At 37.2% G+C, this 23,001-nt stretch overlaps 1 protein-coding gene across 4 annotated transcripts in view; it reads right to left on the reverse strand.

Moving 5' to 3' along the window:
- Nucleotides 1-11,020: 11,020 nt before the first annotated feature.
- The window catches only part of tbc1d30 (TBC1 domain family, member 30), a 28,174-nt gene continuing 16,193 nt past the window's right edge, over nucleotides 11,021-23,001 (reverse strand). For 2 of the 4 annotated variants that reach the window (XM_022662053.2, XM_015606738.3), the window contains 12 exons: nucleotides 22,611-22,672; nucleotides 22,400-22,465; nucleotides 21,376-21,501; nucleotides 20,003-20,188; nucleotides 19,573-19,741; nucleotides 19,116-19,284; nucleotides 18,200-18,305; nucleotides 17,900-18,006; nucleotides 16,758-16,897; nucleotides 15,179-15,385; nucleotides 14,356-14,421; nucleotides 11,021-14,064 (listed from right to left, as the gene is read on the reverse strand). In XM_022662053.2, coding sequence (XP_022517774.2) covers nucleotides 13,061-14,064; nucleotides 14,356-14,421; nucleotides 15,179-15,385; nucleotides 16,758-16,897; nucleotides 17,900-18,006; nucleotides 18,200-18,305; nucleotides 19,116-19,284; nucleotides 19,573-19,741; nucleotides 20,003-20,188; nucleotides 21,376-21,501; nucleotides 22,400-22,465; nucleotides 22,611-22,672 — 2,408 coding nt within the window. In that variant the 3' untranslated portion in view covers nucleotides 11,021-13,060. The remainder of the gene's footprint in view (nucleotides 14,065-14,355; nucleotides 14,422-15,178; nucleotides 15,386-16,757; nucleotides 16,898-17,899; nucleotides 18,007-18,199; nucleotides 18,306-19,115; nucleotides 19,285-19,572; nucleotides 19,742-20,002; nucleotides 20,189-21,375; nucleotides 21,502-22,399; nucleotides 22,466-22,610; nucleotides 22,673-23,001) is intronic. The other 2 variants (XM_022662054.2, XM_015606739.3) reach the window with 1 other exon arrangement.

The following is a 23,001-nucleotide window of genomic DNA, read 5'->3' on the forward strand; positions in this document are numbered from 1 at the left end:
TTATTTTTGAAATCAGTTAGAATGGCTAAAAATGAGAAATGTAAAAGAACTGTTAGAATTTGTGATGAACTCTCACTTGCCTCTGGTTGACATATTATTTATTTTTGTTTTTCTTTCCTCTTTTCCCTTCTCTAGTTTGTAATTTTTTTAATGCTGTCTTTTATCGTTGTTTCTTGTATTAACCTGAAACTCCAAAGAATAATAAAAGTAAAAAAAAAAGTTAGATGAGAGGAAATGTAAAAAAAAACAAAACAAAACAAAAAAACTACTAGCACATGCCTCCTCTGATACAAGGACAGTCAGCCACCGTCTCTTTTCGAACTGCTGCCTGATTGCTCACACTGGGTTCAGAAGTCATTTCTAAAGTATGTGTCAGGCCTGGGTCAGGTTCAAATGTCACGTTCAGGTTTTCACAGATTGCTTTCCACTTGGGATGCGTTGTTTGGAGAATTAATTGAATTAATTGAACATGTGAATTATCTATATTATAGTTATGTAAAATGATTTTCTGTAATCTCACTAGTAATGCTTAAGTTGTGACAGTTAAAATGTAAAATGCTAATGGTTTTCTGTCTTTTCAAGTTAATATTTTTGAATTGTTAAATTTAGATTGTTTCTGGTTGCTTCTACTGCTGAACTGTATGTTAGAAACAAGACTAATAGGCCAAACCACAAAAACAATTACATTTGAATACCCTCATTTAAAACTCATTCAAAACAAGTACAAATCCGATTACTCAAACCACTTCAGGGTGATCTGAGATAAATTTGCACCATGTTATAGTAGTGTAAACACATTTGTATTGCCAAGGCACATTTGACAACCAAAGCTCCGACCAATTCAACCAAAACTCTAGTAATAATTGCTACACATATATGAATATTTGCATATTCTGTACACAAGTATCAGATTCCTGATTACCTCACAAACTCTGCTAATATCCCACAAACCTTTCAGCTCCTGAAACGAGTGCCAAGATTCCCCAGTCCTGACTGTGTTGACTGTTATGACAGTGAAAGTGTGTATCATCCCTGGAGTGTGTATGAGTCCCCTGAGCGCTGAGTAAACTGAACACATGCTCCAGCTCCACGTTCCACTAAGAGCAGGGCAGTGGGGAATTTGGGAAGGGAAGTGAGCTTTGGGCCAGTTTGGATGCTGAGAGAGTTTTGACAGCTCACTCACATGCAGTACATGTGGTTTTAGCGTCATTCTCATCTGATTTACTGCTCACTGCATCCAAACTCATCTTTAGACTACAACCACACATTTAGGAATCAATACATAAGTAACAATTAGTTACTTGTTACTTACTAAGAGAACACTTCAGTTTCTGAATCAGTTTCTCTGATATTTCTATTTATAAGTATATGTTTGAGTAAAATGAACATTATTGTTTTATTCTATAAACTACAGACAACATTTCTCCCAAATTCCAAATGAAAATATTGTAACTTAGAGCATTTATTTGTAGAAAATAAAAAATGGCTGAAATAACAAAAAAGACGCAGAGCTTTTAGACCTTAAATAATGCAAAGCAAACAAGTTCATATTCATAAAGTTTTAAGAGTTCATAAATCAATATTTGGTATGTTCTCCTCCACCAGTCTTACACACTGCTTTTGGATATGGATTTAATGCCACTCCTGCTGCAAAAATTCAAGCAGTTCAGCTTGGTTTGATGGCTTGTGATCAGACCTGGGCCAGGGATGGAGGCATACACCAAATACTTTTACTTCAAATCAAAGATTTTAACCTCAAATATCAGATTTTGTTCAAAGTTCATCTTTAGTATGCTCACCTCTAGAGTGTAGTGGTGTCTGAGCATCATGAAAAAAGGCTCCTACATGCTGTATGAATGTGGCTACAACTCAAAATGCATCCACCCTCCTGAAAAAAGGCTATACTGATATGGTGAATATGGGTGAATGCCAATGTAAAATTTAATGCCCAATTCATCATTACAGTCTATTTTTGTAATTCATGGGAAATTACCTATGGCTGTGTGATTGACGTGGGAATGAACATACTTTAGCATGTTTGCATGCTGCTCTCAGACATTCCGGGACGACTGTGATTCCGATGGAGCTGCTCATAAGGATTTTTCTACCCAAACTGATGAACGGACTGTCCAATAAAAAACGACCCTGCTGGGAAAAGCATGCAGATTCTTTCCCATTGGCCTTTTGTAGCATATGAAACCATTGGGAAACCATTGGTATACATGTATAATGTTTAGAGAATCCCTAAGCTTTTTGTAAAAAATAAAATAAAATACAGGCCTTAACATTGGAAATATTCTAATTGAGGTTAATGGAAAAATGGGAAATTGTTTTGTTGTTCCTAAAGCCAAACTTCGAGTCAGTTATATAACACATCTTACTGCTTGTAATTTCTGGGAGTAAATCAAAATCTGAGCAATGTTTCTGGAACAGGGAGGTGTGGGAACTCCCTCAGCTCATGGTTAGTCCAACACACTTGACATTTTGTGGCTTGGTGATGCATTTCTGTTTTGTGCACTGTTCAGTCAGAATTTTATGACCACTTCATTGTTACTACACTCACTATCCATTTTTCCGTTTCGGTATTTTAAGGTTTTATCGGCTGTGACTGTGGTTCTCTTTCTTGTGGACACATACATTCTAGGCTAAATAACAATTTGGATCTTAGACACTGTAAACCTACTGACTGCCATTTTTACATATATTTTAGAATTTTTTGTTTTAAAAAAATGCTCTATGCTTTAGTTCTCTGCTTTAGTAGCAAAGGCCACCCTGGACATGATACCATAATGTTGTGTAATTCAATAATGTAATAAATATCATTGATTTTAGTTAGTTATAAATGAATGATTATGATTTTAAGAATCTGAATATACATTACAGGCCAAAAGTTTGGACACACCTTCTCATTCAATGCGTTTTCTTTATTTTCTTAGATTCTCACTGAAGGCATCAAAACTATGAATGAACACGTGGAGTTTTGTACTTAACAAAAAATGACCTGGCCTCCACAGTCACCGGACCTGAACCCAATCCAGATGGTTTAGGGGTGAGCTGGAGCACAGAGTGAAGAAGGCAAAGAGCCAACAAGTGCTAAACACCTCTGGGAACTCCTTCCTTTAAGACTGTTGAAAAATCATTTTAGGTGACCATCTCTTGAAGCTCATTGAGAGAATGATGCCAAGAGTGTGCAAAGCAGTAATCAGAGCAAAGGGGGGCTATTTTGAAGAAACTAGAATATATATATATTTTTGTTATTTCACCTTATTTGTGTGTTCATTCATAGTTTTGATGCCTTCACTGAGAATCTACAATGTAAATAGTCATGAAAATAAAGAAAACGCATTGAAAAAGAGAAGGTGTGTCCAAACTTTTGGCCTGTACTGTATATGAGACTGAATTATTTATTAATGAGAATTCCAGTCCTGCCAAGTACTGCCAACATAACTGGACTCCCCAAAGCTAAAAGATATTGGCACTTATTGGAACCATACCTAATGCAAAACTTATGTTAGAGGCGTATTATGTTCCCCAGCCCTGAGCAGAGGAATTAGATAACACTCTTGTGACTGAATTCAATCGGATATTCACAGCAATGTTCCAAAATCCAGTAGGAAGTCTTTCCTGGATAGTTCAGACTGTTACCCATCAATAGCAGGATTGATTGAATTCTTAATTTCTATGTTTTCAGAGCAAACAATGAATGAATGGGCAGGTGTCCTAATACTTCTCTCCATATAGTGTAGCAAAGAGCATGCTAAGAGAGTGTGTGTCTGTGTGTGTTTGTGTGTTTGTGTGCGTGTGTGTTTGTTTGTGCTTAGTCATTCTGTACGGTATGTACAACCTGATGTTGAAGCTGTTATTACCGTACAGGAACCTACTGTTTCAAAGACCTACAGAAAAACACAAACATACCACAAACATTCACACACACACAAACACACACACACACACTTTCCATGCATAATCCAGGCGGAAGTGCAGCGATGAGCTTTAATCATGCCCTGTCTCACACACATGGATTACAGTGTGAGATTATGAGTGTGAGTGGCAGTGGTGTGGTGGGACGAAGCAGGAAGGTGTGTGTGTGTGTGTGTGCGTGCATGCATTAACACTGTGTAGTACCTCTTTGTGCAGTATCTTCTCTGCCTGAGGAAGAATAAATTAAAATAAATTAACTAAATACCATATTGCCACCGTAGTCTAAACTGGTATTTGATGGAATGGTGAGTAAATTATGCACTGTAAATTAACACTGTATATGAAAGAAATGCATAAAGATGAGAACACTTTTCATGATCTTTTCTTTATCTTTTGTGGGTGTGTTATTGGCTGCTCATACTGTTGCATTATGGAAGTTAGAACAGAGGTTAATTAAACAAGCCACCTATCTGATCATCCGCTATACTTTATTCCACACCTCATTTCTCCAAATTCTCCAAATGTCCATGTATTTGTGCAACGATGCATATAGTCATATAATTCAGAAAAGGAATAATTAGCGTCTAGAATGTTGTTTTACTGCATTACTCTGTTAGACAACCCTGGTGGTTGGATGGTTAGGTGGTTGCAAAAAGTAAGAAGAAAACCAAGGTACTACTGTTACTTTGCTAACAGTGTGATCTGTGTTCAATCTTTCCAAGCACTCTCCAGTGTTTTGTTTGTTCTTTCAGTTGACTTCATTCTAAACATCCTGCACTAAAGCCAAGCATCACCCCCGGCTCCCATACAGTGATTTTCAATAAACATCATGGGTTTATTAAAAATGACACATGTAGAGCTTTTGTCAACAGGTTGGCTCTGCCACTGAAGCTTTCAAAGAAGATCATTTCCCAAAGCTAAACAAGGTTCTCTGTGTTATTCCAGAAGTAGGTGACATACAGTCTTGCCCTCCAGTGAAGTAGACAAATTAGCCTCCAGGGAAATCAGACATGGAGAACACATAAGCATAACTCGGCTGCAGGCCAGTCCCAAAAGAACCGTCTGCCCATTCGATTAGTACAGACCGTCCTCCTGATCTCTTGGGAAATCTGTATCCAACATTTTCTCACAAGCACACAGTGATGCATTTAAATCTAGCAGAAATAACGCTGGCTGTTTATTTCTGGCTTTGGGAGAGCATTCCAAGTTAGAGCTGCTTTTTGAGGATGGCTTCACGGCGCAGATCCAGATCCAAATCTCATTTATACAATCCAAAATTCTTACTCTTAACTAAACTCTAAACAGAAGCTACAATTAACAACTTTAATTTAAAACGTCATACCCTGCCAACAAGTGTATTTTTATAGCAACTGATGGTAAAGTTTTTTTTTTTTATCTTGTTTGGTTTGCATCCATTTAAAAGGACAGAGACAACCACATTCACCATTTGTGTTGAACAGCCAGGGACCAGTGAGGGTTAAGAACCTCGCTTAAAGGCCCAACAGTGACAGCTTGGTAAACTCATGTGTCAAACCCACAACCCTGTGACAAAGAACCTGTTACTCTAACCTCTGAGTCACCACTGCCCCCTAAAGATTTCACTGGGACTCAAACCCAGACAAACATGCGTGAGATTAGCCCACTTATTTGCTGCATTATGGAATCAGATTTAATATGGGCACAATGTGGGGGTAGATCAGAAGCTAATGTGTGGTGCATGGTGGCAAATGTTGTCATTTACAGCCTGTCTATTATAGTAGTGCATAGTGACTCGAACTCTGAACTTTGACACAGCCTGCATTGTATGAGTCCAGGCTGGAATTGGTAGTGAGGTCGAAGGGTTTGGGCTCATTAATACCAATCTATAATCACTCTGATCACGTGCAATCCGATCATGGCCACAGTTGATATATATTCCAAATACAGTTCCACTAAAATAATACATTCTGTCAAAAAGCTGTCTCAAACTGGTTTTATGAACACTGCAAGGAAGTCAGTGTTCTTCAGTGGTCTTTCCAGTCACTGTATCTGTGTTTATTGGAAAAATTTGATGTGATGAAACTGGAGATTCACAGCGCGAAAAAATCTATAGGAATCGCATGATGCAGTAAAGTCAACAACAACAATAATTTCAAAGAAATGTTTCCAACATCTTGTGGAATCCATGCCATGAAGAATTAAGGCTGTTCTTAGAGCAAAAGAGATGCATTCTAGTTTTAATATCATCACTGTCCTGCAATACAAAACATTGTATTCTCATTTTGACGTAATGTGAAGCTGAATGTTTTCTTTACGTTTTAGATTTTTTTTGTCCAACAGCAGCAATATAGTCTGCCTAAGTGTGTATAAAAATATTATTGCTTTCAACATTATAAAAATGAACAAGTCAAATTACTGCATTGCTTTTTACAACGTAAATTAATCTTTTGACATTATAAAGTTTGTCCCCAGCTCCCTTCTGCAATACATGTATTAGGTATTAGCGGTTTTGATTTAGTGATTTAAACACAGTGTCACTTTAATCAAGTTAGATTTTTTATTTATTTATAATGAAATATGGATGAAATCTAATAACAAACTCTTACACTCTTGCATCTCACTTAATCATGATGAATCACAGCAATTTGTGCAATTAAATAGGTTTATCTATTGACAGAACCAAAGCAGATGAATTAGAACAAACTATAGTTTGGTATAACCATGTTGTGCATTTTAAAAAAGCATGCATATATAAAATAACATGGCAGAAGACCCATCAGCATGATTTCTGAGCAGAGAACTGAGCAGTTTTTGAATCACATGGCATTAGGGGGATTTTGCAGAAATTAAATCTCGACCCTCTGTTAAAGGTCACGCGTCAGATTTAAATTTGAGCCTTTTTTTAGTTTTTATTTATGATCCCATAAACTAGTGTGGCTCCTTCTTTCTCGGAGGGAGTTAAAGATCATGCTCAGCAATAATAATCATAAATATTATGCTAATGCAGCATGAGACTTTCACATCCCGTATAAAAATATCTATTTTAATACTCAAAGAGTTTCTTCATGATTCCAACATTCCAGAACTCTCTCATAAAGTTTGATAATTACTGTAGTTTTAGTACAGAATACAACAGCAGTGTTGTACACTGCTGTAAAATACTGAGAGAAGTGTAAATATATAAATTCTATATATTTACTCTGGTACATGAAAAAAAAATAGCAACAAACATATCATTCAGTGGAAAAAATGGCAAAATGTAAACATATTCTCATAATGTACAACGTTTTAAAACTTAAACATTTGTGTGATGCAATTAATAGTTTATAAATGCTAATAGAAGTTCAGATGCTAACAGGTCTTTCCACCCTATTTTACCACACCCACCTTCAAGAATTAAATTTTCTGATCATTTTATATCAAATGGTATATACACCACTGCACTCGTCATAATTTTGTAGTCGTTGTTTATGCTCAGCTCAATGGTTCTCAGTCCTGGTTCTGAAATAGTGCTTTCCCACAGGTTTTATAGTTATAGTATACACAGTAATTGGTTTATACTATTTACAGCACACCTGATTCAACTTACCAAAAAACAACTAACTAATCAATTAACAAGCCCTTGCTGAGGCAAGCTGAGTGTGTTCCAGCAGTAAAACACTAAAAAAAGCAACACAGTGTTACTCCAGAATCAAGCATTACATGTTGTAGCACTCTTCACCAGTGCTGCTGATAGGAGTGGTATTAGCGGGTTTAATTTTGAAAAACTGATGGTTGTTTTGAGCACTATTATATCGATATGAGTAATAAACATACTGGCCAACCACCCTCCTTATACTGACAGACTTTAAATATTAAACTAAAACATGATAAGACCAGAGCTGGACAGCCAGTTTAATACCAGCGCTAGCGTGCTAGCATACTTCGCTGCTGATGACTCGTGACTTCAATTCAGTGTGCAGTAGCATTAGTTTACATGTAGCAAAATTCTTATTACAGAAATCGCAAGTTGCAAAAATGAATTTCAGGGAGGTTGGTTGGTTAGTATAGGTGGCTAAACTAGCTAACACACTAGGCTGGTTAGCCAATGTTATTTAGAGCAAAGCTAACCAAATTAGCTTTTAAAAACACAGCACAAAAAGACTGAGTGTTGTGTGGCACACAATAACTTATTCCCACCGCCTTGCGATGAAGACAATCCGAGTTTGTGCTTAAAAGCACAAAATTTGAAACATCTACCTAAATGTCTACACATCTGTTCTTACCATTCTGAGGAGAGGAAACTCTGCTATGAAGCTTTAAATGCGGTGAGTACTTGTGAGGTATTTAGTTAACCATCAGGCTAAAAGCAAATGTAACAAACAGGATATAAATTGCAAAAGAACTGCAAACTAGAACTGCTTTTAAGTGTACATCACTTTAAACCTCTGTTAATCGTAATACTATTTTAAAGGCATTGTTATTAATATTGTTATTTTTAACAATACTATCAATAATATTGTAATATTAGTTTGTTTTATTCAGAAATTTCTCTTATAGTAATTGAAGGAAAACATTTTAACAGCACTTAAGATTTTTAGTCTAAACTAAAGTAAATTTTTAAACAAGCCCAAATTGGCCCAAAATGTGTCCATTTCACCAGAGCTTCATTACTAAGACATATCAATTAGTAAGAATGTTCTGGTGTTGGTTTCCCCAAATATACTCAATAAATTCTTTTATAGATAATAGTTATTGTGGCAGGCCTATGTAAAATGTCTCCCTTTTGAAAATAAAAAAGCAATATGTAAAGTTAATGATTATATCCAGTTAATGATTATTTTCATTTATTTATTTTTTGATTTGCCAATTTCTCAATGAATTCACTAATCTTTGGGAATTTAGACTTTTAGTGAGATACTCTTTACACTAGCTTTACTTTTCCACTTTATGAAAGACCTCTGTGATAAAAAAAACCCCAGCTTCTACAGAGATTAGTCTGAGTGAAATCTGTCAGTAGGACAGCAGCGCCCTCTACTGATGGTAATAAAAACCTATAAGAGGAGTAATTGAGTGTGTGTGTGTGTGGACAACCTTTCGTATGGCATGATGTAGTTTTAGGATAATGAAATAAAAAAAGCTCGCTATATTGATTTTATTACATGGAGTCAAATGTGTAAACATTAATGTGATTATTTTTTTACTTATGTTTCCCAATATTGTCTTCATTTCTATGCACCTACCTATGGAAGCCCATTTCCGCCACCTGAAGAAAAAAAAACGTCCTCAACTAAGTCATAATTATGAGATAGAAAAGTCATAATTATGAGATAGAAAAGTCATAATTATGAGATAGTAAGTCATAATTATGAGATAGAAAAGTCATAATTATGAGATAGAAAAGTCATAATTATGAGATAGTAAGTCATATTAATGAGATAAAAAGTCATAATTATGAGATACTAAATCATAATTATGAGATAGAAAGTCATAATTATGAGATACTAAGTCATAATTATGAGATAGAAAGTCATAATTATGAGATAGAAAGTCATAATTATGAGATGACTTTTTATCTCATAAATGACTTACTATCTCATAATTATGACTTTTTTATCTCATAATTATGACTTTTTTATCTCATAATTATGACTTTTTTATCTCATAATTATGACTTACTATCTCATAATTATGACTTACTATCTCATAATTATGACTTACTATCCCATAATTATGACTTTTCTATCTCATAATTATGACTTAGTTGAGGACGTTTTTTTTTTCTTCAGGTGGCGGAAATGGGCTTCCATACCTACCACATGGTTCTATTAGTGCTGGGAGAGTAAAAAATAAAAATTGAATTGGTCCAAAAAAAAAAACCTCAATGTGGAGGCTGAGCATCAGCTTACTGTGTATTATTAGTGTAACAAAGACTCACTTTAAAGACCAGCAGCTAAATCCTCCTCTTGTATGACTGGACCACACCTTCCACATGTGGCTGTGATATAAGCCTGTATGTAGAGACTGTAGGAGGGAAATCTGTCTGAGAGGAAAATCAGGGCAGGGATTGTGGACACCCCTTCTAAATAATGCATCCAGCTATTTTAAGTTGCACCCATTGCTAAAACATTGCTAAAATCTTGTCAAGTCCCTGTTCAGATGTATATCAAACAGAATAGGATTCTTAAGAGCAAATAAACATGAACCTATAAGCACCATGCCGAATGCAAGGCATAAGCTAGAGGAAATAGGAGGGGAGCCAACAATCTCACAACACTTCGCTGGACAGTTTCTTCAACAAAAGCAGAACAAAGCCTTTTTTATTATTTCAGAAAAAAGAGTAGGTGTGCCAATAATTTTGACCATATAGAGTGTACGTAATGGTGCGTATAACCTATTTACTCTATAAACAACTAAACATTTAAGACAAGGGTGCCTTTTGGACTTTGTATAAAACACAGCCTTATAGCTCCAGTAAAATAAAATTTAAAACTTCTTAATAAAACATGTTATTTATTTATGTGAAAACAGTTCAAATAACCCCTGAGAAGTTTAATCTGAATGGGTATGGCTATACTGCTGTATATAAATATATGGCAAATGTATTGGGATTTCTGCAAACTTTATACACAGCTCTGGAAAAAATTAAGAGACCACTTCAGTTTCTGACTTAGTTTCTCTGATTTTGCTATTTATAGGTATACATTTGAGTAAAATGAATATTGTTGTTTTATTCTATAAACTGCAGACATTTCTCCCAAATTTCAAATTTGCAGAAAATGAGAAATGGCTGAAATAACAAAAAAGACATTTTAGACCTCAAATAATGCAAAGAAAACAAGTTCATATTCATAAAGTTTTAAAGAGTTCAGAAATCAATATTTAGTGGAATACACACTACTTACACACTGCTTTTGGATAACTCATGCCACTCCTGGTGCAAAAAATTCAAGCAGTTCAGTTTGGTTTGATGGCTTTTGATCATCCATATTGGCTTTTGATCATCCATATTTCTCTTGATTATATTCCAGAGGTTTTCAATTTGGTAAAATCAAAGAAACTTATCATTTTAAGTGGTCTCTTGTTTTTCCAATTTTTCCATTCATATATGAACTGAACAAAAGATGTAAAATGCACATGCTTACCTTTACATGATTTTTATTTATAGCCAATATTTACTTCTTTTTTTAAACAAACAGAAAAAAATCAAAAAAGTAAATATTTCATGAGACAATCATTTCATTTATCAGTTCATCTTTAGAGTGTCTATATACATATATATTACTCTGGATATGATATATTCTCAAACATCAGATCAATAAGTGCAGTTCAACAGGCCTAAAGTGTCACCTGTGAAAAGGTTTAACATCCACTCTGTAAAGCTGATAAACTGAAAACCAATGAACAAACAATGTGAAACAATGCAGTTTTTTAAGATATCTGTAGAGGACAGCAGCAAAAGGAGAACAATGTGATGGAAGAGCATCTTTGGTGAAGAAAATTAGACATTATAGATAAGAGAATGAAAAGAAAGGTCATGTGAGCTGTGTTTTAATAAATACTCTTTGGGGAAAACAAGACCTTGTGTCTTTTGTAGGAATAAAAATGAGGCATTTACCAGCCAATAATTAGGATATACTGGAATTTCCTGGAGGTGGAGTGAGTTAACTGCTTTGTGTCACTTACATACTCATACATAATACGACTATGGCAAATGCATCCAGCAATCTCTTTATTTTTTACATTTTTTAACCCAATTTAGCTGTGCCAATTAACCCACCCACTCATAAAGACAACACTAGGAGAGCAAAGGCTAACACAAGCATCTTCTGATCCATGTGAAGTGTGAAAAGGAAAGTGCTGGATCCCCAGCTCTGACACAATAGATGAATAGATGAATGTGCCAGCCAGCATCACAATGGAAATGATTAGAGGAGAAAGCGCCATCTACCCACCCAGAGAAAATGGCCAATTGTGTTCTCTCTGACTCTGGCTGCTCATAGTAAAGCAGCAAGGCCACCAGTCAACACTTGTAGTTTCAGCAAAGACATTTTAAATATTGAGACAACTCCCAGCAATAGATGGCTGGCGCTAGAGGTAATACACTCTTGGTTTTCAGAAGAAGAGAAAATTCAGATGCGAAAAGAACAGAACAGAACACGATTATGTATGAATATATCAATAGGGATTTTCTTCCTTCATGTACCCATATTGTGTAGAGAAGGCCCAGAGCTCAGCACAGTTGAGAGAGTTTAAAAATCATCAAACTGTGCAGGACTCTCAGCCTTCAGGACTTAATTTAGTTTATCCATGCTCCACCCACTAATGCATGCTTTTGTAGCGCTGGCTGGGAATTTGACGGAAGCTTGACTGATCATTGGTAGCCTTAACATATTGAGAAATTCATGCATTTACAGTGTGCTATTTCAAATCTCTCACACTGTACATGATTTTGTCACAAAATGGAGGCAAGCTCATTATCAAGCAGTCAAGCTTTGATTAGAAAAACACAGTGTTCATAACATTATTTTGCGACTGTAAACCACAGGTTCCTTACCCTGATCCTGGTGCACCTTCTCACGATTTAAAAAAGGTTTGTTTAGTTTGATAATGTACACAATCATCAAAATATTATGACTACCTCCTTTTTTCTATACTCTCTTACCATCTTATAAAGCTCTACTGCTTATAAAGCATACATGAGCACTTTGTAGTTATATAATTACAGACACTGTAGTCCTGAATCTGTTTCTCTGCATACTTTATCATATTCCTTCCACTCTGTTATTCAAATGGTCAGGATCACACAGGACAGGGTGAGCTTCAGAGGAGCTGATAAGATGGACAGTGAGTAGAAGTAGAAACAAGGAGGTGTGTATAAGTTAAATCAAGTGTGTCAAGAACAGGGCATTAACTGTAAGGTGTAGCTTGGTAAATTTCCCAGCAGTGCTCTGGAACAGTACCTATTTGTCCAATCTAGCACAGGTAGCTACAAAAGTATGCATTAATGACTGGAGCATGGACAGGTCAATTGGAGACCCTTGTGCAATACTTGTTTCAAAACAGCTTGGCATGTGCATATTTCATATGATCTCAGAGACAGCACTTTGAGATCATGTGAGGAATAAAAGCAAACCCACTGAAAAAGTCCTTGCACTTTTTGACAACCTGCTCATCATCATCATCGCCGAGTGGAAGCAGAGGCACTAGCTCCTAGCCGGTTCATGGATTTGCTCATGTGAGGGAAGTGCACATTGGGAGTTCTTGATGTGGGGCCATAAAGACCCAAGTTCCTAGCAGCAGCAGACTTGCGAGGGGCTTTGACACAAGGAAAGGGGGAAAAGATCTGCTGCTGTTTTGAGGGGCTGCGCCTGAGAGAACTGCCGCCACTTTCTGAGCTGGATGAGTCAGAGGTGGTGCGACGAGTGGAGCAAAACTGGTGCGACTGGAGGTTGGATTCCGGCTGCAGTGGTGACTGTTGGTTCAATCCCACCGTCAGTTTTGGCTCTTCTGCTTGGTCTCTTGACTCAGCCTCAGAAGTCCTATTGCCAGACTGGATAGATTCTCCATCGCTAAGAGCTGGAGAAGAATCTGATGGTGCGGATGATTCCAGATCGAGAGTGGACAATCGCTGTTCCACCTCCTGCATCTCTTCTACCTTTTCTTCACACTCATCCTCCTGCAGATGCTGTTCTAATTCTTCTCCTTCTGCTGTAACCTCTTGGACAGGTTCAGATTTCTCCTTATTGTGCTGCTCCTCATCATCTACATCCTCCAAGTTCCTTTCCTCTTCCTCCTCATTCTCTTCTTTTTCTTCATCCTCTTCCTTCTCCTCTGTTCTTTCTCGACTTTCTGTACTTTCATCTTCAGCTGTTTCATGTTTGTGCTCAGGGCTGCCACTGTCGTCATCCATTGTGAAAGAGTCATCAAAGCCCAGCTGAGCCCGTGCCCTGGCCAGGTTTCTTCGGTGGGTACGCACATGGGTGCGCCAGGGAGACTGAAGCCTAGCCCGAGCCCCGTGGTCCAGGTTTGGAGTAGACTGAGCTTGGGGTATTGATCCTGCATGGACAATACCGCTCCTAGAGGCACGCTGGGCAGCTCTAGGCTTTCTCCCTAGAAGAAGATGGTTGACTACAGGTGACGTGTGGACCTGGGAAGCCATGACGCTTGTGGCTGGACATTTACCTACAGAATGACAAACATAATAGGGGCAATAAGGACCAAGTCAGTCAAGCTGCCTTCCAAAGAATATAAATATATTAAATGTACTAAAATCAATGGATAGAAGAGAATTAGAGAATAGAGATAGACAAAAGAATCAATGTATTAAAATCAAGTGTTTGTACTCATCAGCATCCCATTAACCTCATAATATTCATCAGCACAGTATTCCAAACCACCAATATAATTAGTGAATAATTATAAGAAGCCCAGCACCCAAACTGATTGCAGTAGACACCTATGAGGGGTCAGTACCAGAGTCATTGCTTGCCCATTCACTGGGCTGATGAGGAGCAACAGGCTCAGTTTCCACTGGCAGCCCTGAGGAGAACACATGGCAAAGAAGGCCTAAAAATGGTTCTAAAACATATTCTTGTTTATGCAATACTTTTGTTTTACTTATACAATGCTGTGAGAACGTTTTTTTTTCCTTTTTTGTCATACTTAAATGTTCAAACAAATGTAAATATAAAAAAATATAAAACAATGATACAAAAAGCATCTTCAAATGATTTAATTTAGTAAGGGGAAAAAAACAATCCAAACCAACATGGCCCTATGTAAAAAAGTAACTGGTGTTAATTACTTCAAAAGCACATGGACAACTCATCCAGGAGGTCAAAAAGATGACCATGCCTGAAAACCCTGCAATGTGGCTCTACTAAAACAATTCTGCAAAGAAAAAAGTGGGCTGAAACACTCACTGGCAATTATCACAAAGCCTGATTGCAATCGTAGCCACCAAGAATTATTAGGCTATAAGTTATTAAGTTTAGGTATACTTTCCTACATAGAACCAGGTTGGTCTGGAAAAAAAAACAAAAGAAAAGAAATCTGTACGGGTGCAAATATTTTTTTATAGCACTGTATGCTTGCCACACCGTTTTTCTTTTTTCCACACCCTTTGAACCAGATTTTTTTTTAATTGTGTTATTTTTTTTTTACTGTGTTTTACATACAGTACATACCCAGATATTTGTGAAAATAGGGATTAAAATGCAGTAGTTTTATATAATCTACCCTCCTCTAAGACTCTTGTTTCTGTTGTGCTGCAGTATGAGATTCTGCCGCCTCCTACCTGTGTGGATGTAGAGCAGGCCAGCCTGCTGCTGCTGTCGTCTCTTGATGCGTGAGTACTGCTTGGTCAGCGCTCTGATGTCTGTGCTCATGCGCTCCAGCATCATGCTGTTCATGGTGGCCTGATGTTCAGCCCGGCCAGCTCCCACTGCCCCCGGGCTCAGCTCTGCCATGTTACTGGAAGAAGAGGTCAGCTCACCTCTCTGCTCTGCAGGAAAAAGATAGAGAAAATGAATACTATGATTATTTAACAAAATTCAGCTGAATATTTTAGCATAATTGAGAATTATTATGAATACCCTAAATACCTATTATGACATACAGAGAGTGTTAAACAGAAAAGCAAATAAATTTGATCACTTCTTAAAAAATGATCATTGCTGGACACAGAGCTTATTATAACTTTAAAAAAGATACATTTTAGACTCTTCTACACCTCGGTTCATCATGCTAGACACATCAAAGCTTGGGAAGAACCAGGGAGTTCAAATTTACAGTTTAGTTCCTCTACAGTCTTTGACACAAAAAACTCACAAGTGAACTAGCTAAGAGCTTTCCTTAAGCAGGGCCAAAATCAAGCAGGTGTTGTCAGGTTTCTGTTTTCAGGTTCCTCAAAATTATAATTATATCATATTATATTTTACATTCCAAATTGGTAGGATTTGCAATTGCATGCATTCCTACACTCATATATAATAAATACAGTGCTGGAATCTTTTGATCAGTTCATAGCAGAGTTTCAATCAAATCAAGCCTTCAGATCTTTTCGTGTTGTGTTTTCCCTCACTCTGTTTAATGTCTGAAATTCAGAACAGCTGACAAGCCACAAGCTGACACTCTGAAAGATCACACACTGAAAAAAAGAGAGGGAATGGATGTAATCTGCAGCGCTGGACACACAACAAAGACATACTTCCAGGCATCAGTCCACCAGACTGAGCACATGGGTTCCATTTACAGCGCAGACCAAATATAAACACACACACACAAAGACATCATTCCCAATTCACTAATTAGTTAATGCGTGACAGAGTGAGAGACAGTTTAGAGAGCTTCCCCAGATCATCTCAGTGTCACAGTGTGCTGTCCTAGACGTCCCAATGTGAAAATGCACATTTTATTTAACAAAATAAGTCTCACAACTTCCCCTCCTGCAGGAAGTGTGGGAGCAAACAGGAAAAAGGAGCGGCACTGGTTACAGTGGCAGCCAGAAAATCCAAACAGTTACAACCTCATGATCTCTGTTATTACTAAAAATCTAATAATAAAAGGGATGTACTATATGGACAGAAAATGCAAATGTTTGACAATAGTGTGGGATATTTCAATATCAATGTGAAACATGATTACTAAAAACCCAAAATAATTTAAGTCCTAGTCTGGAGTGTGCGTTCACTGAGGAGCTCTTCTTCATTCTACATGCAGCCTCAGAACACTTTGTGAAAACCATTTGCAGTATAAAGAGTCCGCCACTGTGGATGCTCACAGATGATAAAATTTAGTTTCCTGTTTACAATGTTATCACAGCTCTTTTTATGTGTCCATCATAAAAACTCAAAAACAATGACCTGCAGTTGTACCTTTTAAGTGCTTTTGGTATCTCTGGATCTCAGGAGCCAGGAGACCACCCAGCGGCCCCAGGCAGCCCAGAGCAGTGACGATAGAATCTTCATCGTCCATGTCACCATCATCATCACTCTCCCATCCGTGAATCCCCTGGCTACGGTCAGAAAAAATTGAACACAAAACAAATGACATTTACAAAGTCATATTTTATATAATATACAATATACAAAAAAAACTTCTACCTCTAAAATAGCTGGTTTACATGAGAAGAAAATACCTTCTTAACTTATAGTGGAGTAAAATGTAAAACATTTTTATTTAAAAAAATTTAGAGCATTTCTGTTGGTCCATTCATCAGGAAAATGTAATGTAAATAACATGAATCTGGATGTTTTTCTTTATACTGTGTCAAAAACTTTCATCCAAAATCAAAGGGGATTAAAAAGAGCTTATTCTGATTTTGTTGGAGTAACTGTCTCTACTGCTAAAATAAGACATTCTACTACATTTTGAAGCATTGATGTGAGGATTTAATTGCATTGATCAACAAAAGCATTAGGGAAGTGAGGATGTTAAATGATCAAAACTCCACCTCATTCTTAACTCCCCAGTTCATCCCAAAAGTCATTGATGGAGCTCAAAACATAGAACACTGTTCCATTGTCCCACAGCTTAATGCTCATGACTGGAATTCTGCTTCAGGTAGTCCTATATACTATATACTGTATACTATATAATATATAATATACTAATATACTAATAGAAATTCTCCAGAATTACTTGGAAATTTTAACTTTTTTAAATCCATTGACTTCCACTGAAAGATGTTTTTTTTCTTCTCCTATAAAGTGGACACTTTTACTGTACCTTTCTTCCAGACCTACAACCCGGTTAATAAACAACGCTTCAAACGCAAGTATAGAATAGATTTACAGCACTGATAGAAAGCAGTTTATCTTTAGTTCACTCACTTCACTGAAAGCTGTCCGTTAAGTGCTTATTTGAATGTCAACTTTGCATGCCTTCTCTCACTTACACATAGAAGGACACACGCTTAAACAACAGTACAAAATGCTAAACTATGTTGATAAGACTATCTGTACACACACACAGAGTAACACAGCGTAACCCAATCCTACTTCCTCAGGTTACACACCTGCCATTGGCCTTGACGGGAGCAGGGAACGGAGTGATGTTATAGGTGTATTTCTCCCTCAGCTCCGCCAGCTGGGGGAAAGGGAAGTCAGCCATGGAGTAGACCGTCTGTCAGGGCAAAAACACACAAATATACAAACATATTTTCAAGTTTTGACTATGATGTAGTCCTAAAAAAAAAAAAGGGGGGGCAGCGAATGGAAAGAGCAGAGAGAGACATTCCTACTATTACTGCTACTGTTTTGTCTAGGACACAGGTAGCTAAGTAAGGACTGAAAAACACCATCAGAGACTTTCTGACCTGCATGAGCTCATTGGAGTCGATCAGGTTTTGCTCCAGCATCTCTTGAGTCAGAATTCCCATTGTGCTATAAAACTCATCTGCAGTCTGACACTCCTCAATCCTCCTGAGAAAGAAAGAAAGAAAGAGAGAGAGAGAGAGAGAGAGAGAGAGAGAGAAAGAGATAAAAACAGAGAGAAGGATATTGATTTTTCTCTGGCACAATATGCACGGACATGCAAAAGTCATTGAAAAGCATTATGTATTTTGACCATAAGGTGTTATTTTGGTAAAGTGTATAGGTTGTAAGGTATTATCTTGTGAAGAATGCTGAGGAACATTCCAGCATGCTCATGAGGTTCGATAGTGATATGTCCTATGGTCAGGACATTCCATATCTGAAGTTGTGCATTTTAAATGTAATATTTCTCAAACCACATTGCCACAATTGTAGCAGGAATTTATCAAAATAGGCATGATGGTGTAACGATTGGGACCTGCAACATTTGGCTAGAACAGTCCATGATAGCAGATACATTTTTAACAATTTTTAATGATCAAACAAGTTCTGATATTAATAAGTCACTCTATGCATTAAAGATAGTCGTAACGTAAATGATAATGAGCAGATATAGGTTATGTACAGTTTCATTTTCCATTCCCTGTCCTGCAATGTGACTAACACATATGTACACTTTAAGATGACAACACTGAAGCAATTTATAGGTCAGTGCAGCATTCTTTAACTTTCATGGAACATGACACAATTCATGGAATACAATACTAGTCCCATGTCTCTGCACATTCTGAACATCTGAAGTTTAACATTTTCTAACTCGAGTACTCAAAGTTTCTATTCGCTGTATTTGTATGTAAAAAAAAATAAATAAAAATACAGGCCCTTGGTAAGAAGAAGAAAATCCACTGGCTAACTCACTCTCCAAGTTTGGCCCAGATGGCCAAAGCCACTCGCAGCAGCACCTCTGAACCCTCAAAGAAGACAGAGTCCCATATCTTCAGCACAGTGTGGTGGGGCAGACAGGTAGCAAACATGGTAAGGAACCACTGCATGGTGAAAACGTTGGTGAGAGGAGGCTCATAGCTGCCTGCAAAAACACCAGAAGAACATCAATTCATCCAGTCCAAAAGGATAAATCAAAAAAGATTGACTTTATTTGATAAATAACCAACAAAATGCGTTGTATACATACATTTCCTGCTCATTACTTCCTTTTTTTGTATTTTAATACTAATTTTCTATTTGTTGTTGATTATTATGATTCATGTTAGTGATGAATGTAGCCCAGATAGTGTAGCAAGATGACCAGCTATTAAGAACTTATTCATTAGGGTGTTAAAAGAAGTGGAAACCACATGTTGAGGGAGTTACCCACCTCCTCCAGTCCGATTAGCTACTTTCTGTAGGTGGTGAAGATGCTGAGATAGCTCTGGAAGCTTTATCCTCAGCAGATCCCTGAACACAGCCATGTCCACAGACAAAGCTCGAAGGTTATTGGCAAAGTAGCTGTCGGGAAGCACCTTATCAATCAGGTAAATCATCACCTGAAATACACAGTGAGTAAGTGTTTATCAGCATTTGTTTTTGGTCTTTTCTGTATTTTCTGGATTAGACAAGTACAGAGGTTAACAGAAGCAATTGTTCAGTTAGCTTTACAGATCACTCTTGTTTCAGTGTGAGACATTTTAAGGCTTGTGATAAAATACAAGTTTCCCACTTTTCTGTTTTGCTACTACAGCCCACGTAGCACAAAATAAACATATAACAAATACAGTATGATACAAATAACAGACAGCAACTCAGACCTTTAATGCATCTCCCTCATTGCCCTCAGTGACCTCCAAGATGAGTGCAGCCAACACATTAAAGCCCTGACAGTAGCCCACAGTCTTGTTCCATCGCGCATATGCCAGCAGCACCCGCTTCAGCACCACCCGGTCCTGCTCTGCCTCCTGACCACAGTATGAACTGCAGCCTGTCCTGTGCAGATCCTGAGGAGAGGATGGAGATCAGGAGTGAGTGACAGGAGAACTTAGCTCCTTCCAAACGTCCACTTTTTTACAGAAATTCAAAGGTAAATAAACTAAGCCCAGAAATAGAAACATACATTTTATATCAATTGTGAAAAGAAGTTGAAACAATTCTCACTGAATAAATCTCACAGAAAAACATATAAACTGAGCTGCTGGTGGCATATAATAATATAATAATATAAATGTGATCTACATATACAATGTATTCAATTCATAGTTGCCTCACATGTAAAGCAGAAACGCAGACAGAAATTCAGATGAGAATCTGAATATGTTTTTTTGTCTAAATAAAACTCAGTTTGTAAAGATACATATTCATTGTGTGGCCATGAGAGAGAATGAATGAATGAACATGGACTTTGCTCTTATTTGAACTGGTGATGAATCACTGAGGCACTTTGTAGGGAGGAGGCCACACACAGTTCCATTATCCACTCCCAGCTGACGCTCCACACACAGCAAACATCCTGCTGGGCCTTTTAACATTTAATCAGAGTGCTCCAACATCACCATTAAATATCTCCTCTAATAAACATCCGCTCTCTGCTTTCAGCCTCCGTTCATCTGCCTCACAGCATTCAAGTATTCACATAAAAGCAGCCTGTTTCCATTGATTCATAGTCCTGCACTTAATAGTGCAGAACTACGTAACGGCATCTTGTTAATGTGAAAGGCTTTTTTTATTTCTTAATTTTATTTCTATTTTTTTAATTTATCCCATTTTCTCTCCAATTTACACAACCAATTACCCAACCCACTCATTAGGACTCCCCCTATCACTAGTAATGCCCCAACACCAGGAGAGTGAAGACTAGCACATGCCTCTTTTTAAAGTGATGTGTAAAGAGAGCGCCATCTACCCACCCAGAGAGAGCAAGGCCAATTGTGCTCCCTTAGGGCTCCGATAGCCAATGGCGAGCTACATGAATGGGATAAGAACCAGCGATCTCCTGATCGTAGTGGCAGCGCTTAGCCCGCTGGACCATTTGGAGCCCACATAACTAACTTTTTTAGGCAATTGTCTGTTTAAAATAAATAAAAAAAGAACCAAGGTTACCTTTTATATTTTGAAAGGTTTGTTTTTGTTCTATTTGTGTACCATCACACCCCTATAACAATATTACACACCCCTATATAAATATTACCTTGACAATTTGAATTCCAAGAGAGTCATCATCAGGATTGCTGCGCTCATTGAAAGCAAATCTCATGGTCTTCTCCCAGTCTATGGAAATACTGTGAAGGTACTGATCGGCAAGGGTTAACCAGACCTGGTTCAAATCAAAGCACATTCTTAGAAACAATATTTACCACAAACAGTTTTATTATTATTAATACTCTTAAATAGCACTAAAAGGTAATGCTTAGAGATTTACTATTTTTTACAGCAGAACTCATTTTATACCTGCATGTGTTAAAAAAATTAACTTGAAAAACACTATGCAGATGACTTTACCTGGAAATAATAAAAAAAGAAGTCTTTAAAAGGCCCGAAGAAGAAGTTAGATATATGCTTTATGGAACACACAAAAATATTAATTTAAAGTTTTAAAATAAAGGTGCAATAAATGGTTCTTAAAGCTATGCCACAGAACCCATATCTTTAAATTAATATTTTGAATGCCATTTCCAGACCTGGATAAGTAAATGCAACTGTTTAGCCATATAATGTCACACCAACCAATGATCACAGGTATTGATTATGAATTCAAGGTCCAAATTTGAACACCTCTACCACAGAAAGATAATTATTTTCAGAAGTATTAGAAGTATTATTTTCATCATTTTGTATCAAGTATCATTTTTGATAAAGTTTTTCCAAATCTAATCTAATTTGGCATCACTCTGGCCAGCTTAACCTGGTATACTACCCAAATAATTACTCTAGTTGTGAAGAAATGCTATGTTAAACTGCATAGAAATATGCAATAGTGCAAAACACAGGACCTTCTCCCTGTATTTACTTCCTTGCTCCCACCCTATACAGGTCTGACCAATAAGAGGAAAAAACGTTCTCACGAAAAACACATGGGGCACATTTTGGTGTGTTTGATTTTTCACTGCTTAAAAAAACAAACCAAAACAGACTCAATATCCAAACTTTCAATCAGTAAATTACTGGTGTGAAAAGATCATGATTAAGAGGAGAAAAGCACCACATGGACATACCTTCCTCCTCCACTCTTTGGGGATACCAGTGGGAAGTCTGGCCACAGATTTGAGGGCATCGTACCACTACAGTAAACACATTTCAGAACATTTAGTGCCAAAGCACACACAAATACACACTTACCCACTTACTTTTTTCTCATCAATATATCCAGAATCCAGAACAGTAATTTGATTCCATTTACAGCAGACAATGGGCCAGTCAGCTTACCTGCTGAAATCCATTCTTGCCAAGTGACGGTTCCAAAGTGAACTTCAACCTGGTGTCCACCCCTACAAGAGAGAGAAAACCATAAGGAAATACAGTAAAAGTAAACTGAAGATAGTGGTGGAAAATAAAGTAAAACTTTCAAACAAAAAAGCAGTGCAAATGTAGGTCATGCTTATCTCAGTACTACTGCATCTCTGTATTTGTGGTTAAAAAAAAAGAGCGCCCTGTTTTTCTAAAGCTACAAACAAAGAGTGTCATATCTGGGTGACTGTCTGCTCACACAACTGAAGATATCCAGAGATTGATTCAGTATAAAGCTTAAAAATTTTTTAAAAAAGCAGCCCTAGCGAGAACAAATAGAAACCCCATATATTTGGAGTCAATATATGTT

Source organism: Astyanax mexicanus, chromosome 2, assembly GCF_023375975.1.
Source record: "Astyanax mexicanus isolate ESR-SI-001 chromosome 2, AstMex3_surface, whole genome shotgun sequence".
Taxonomy (NCBI): domain Eukaryota; kingdom Metazoa; phylum Chordata; class Actinopteri; order Characiformes; family Acestrorhamphidae; genus Astyanax; species Astyanax mexicanus.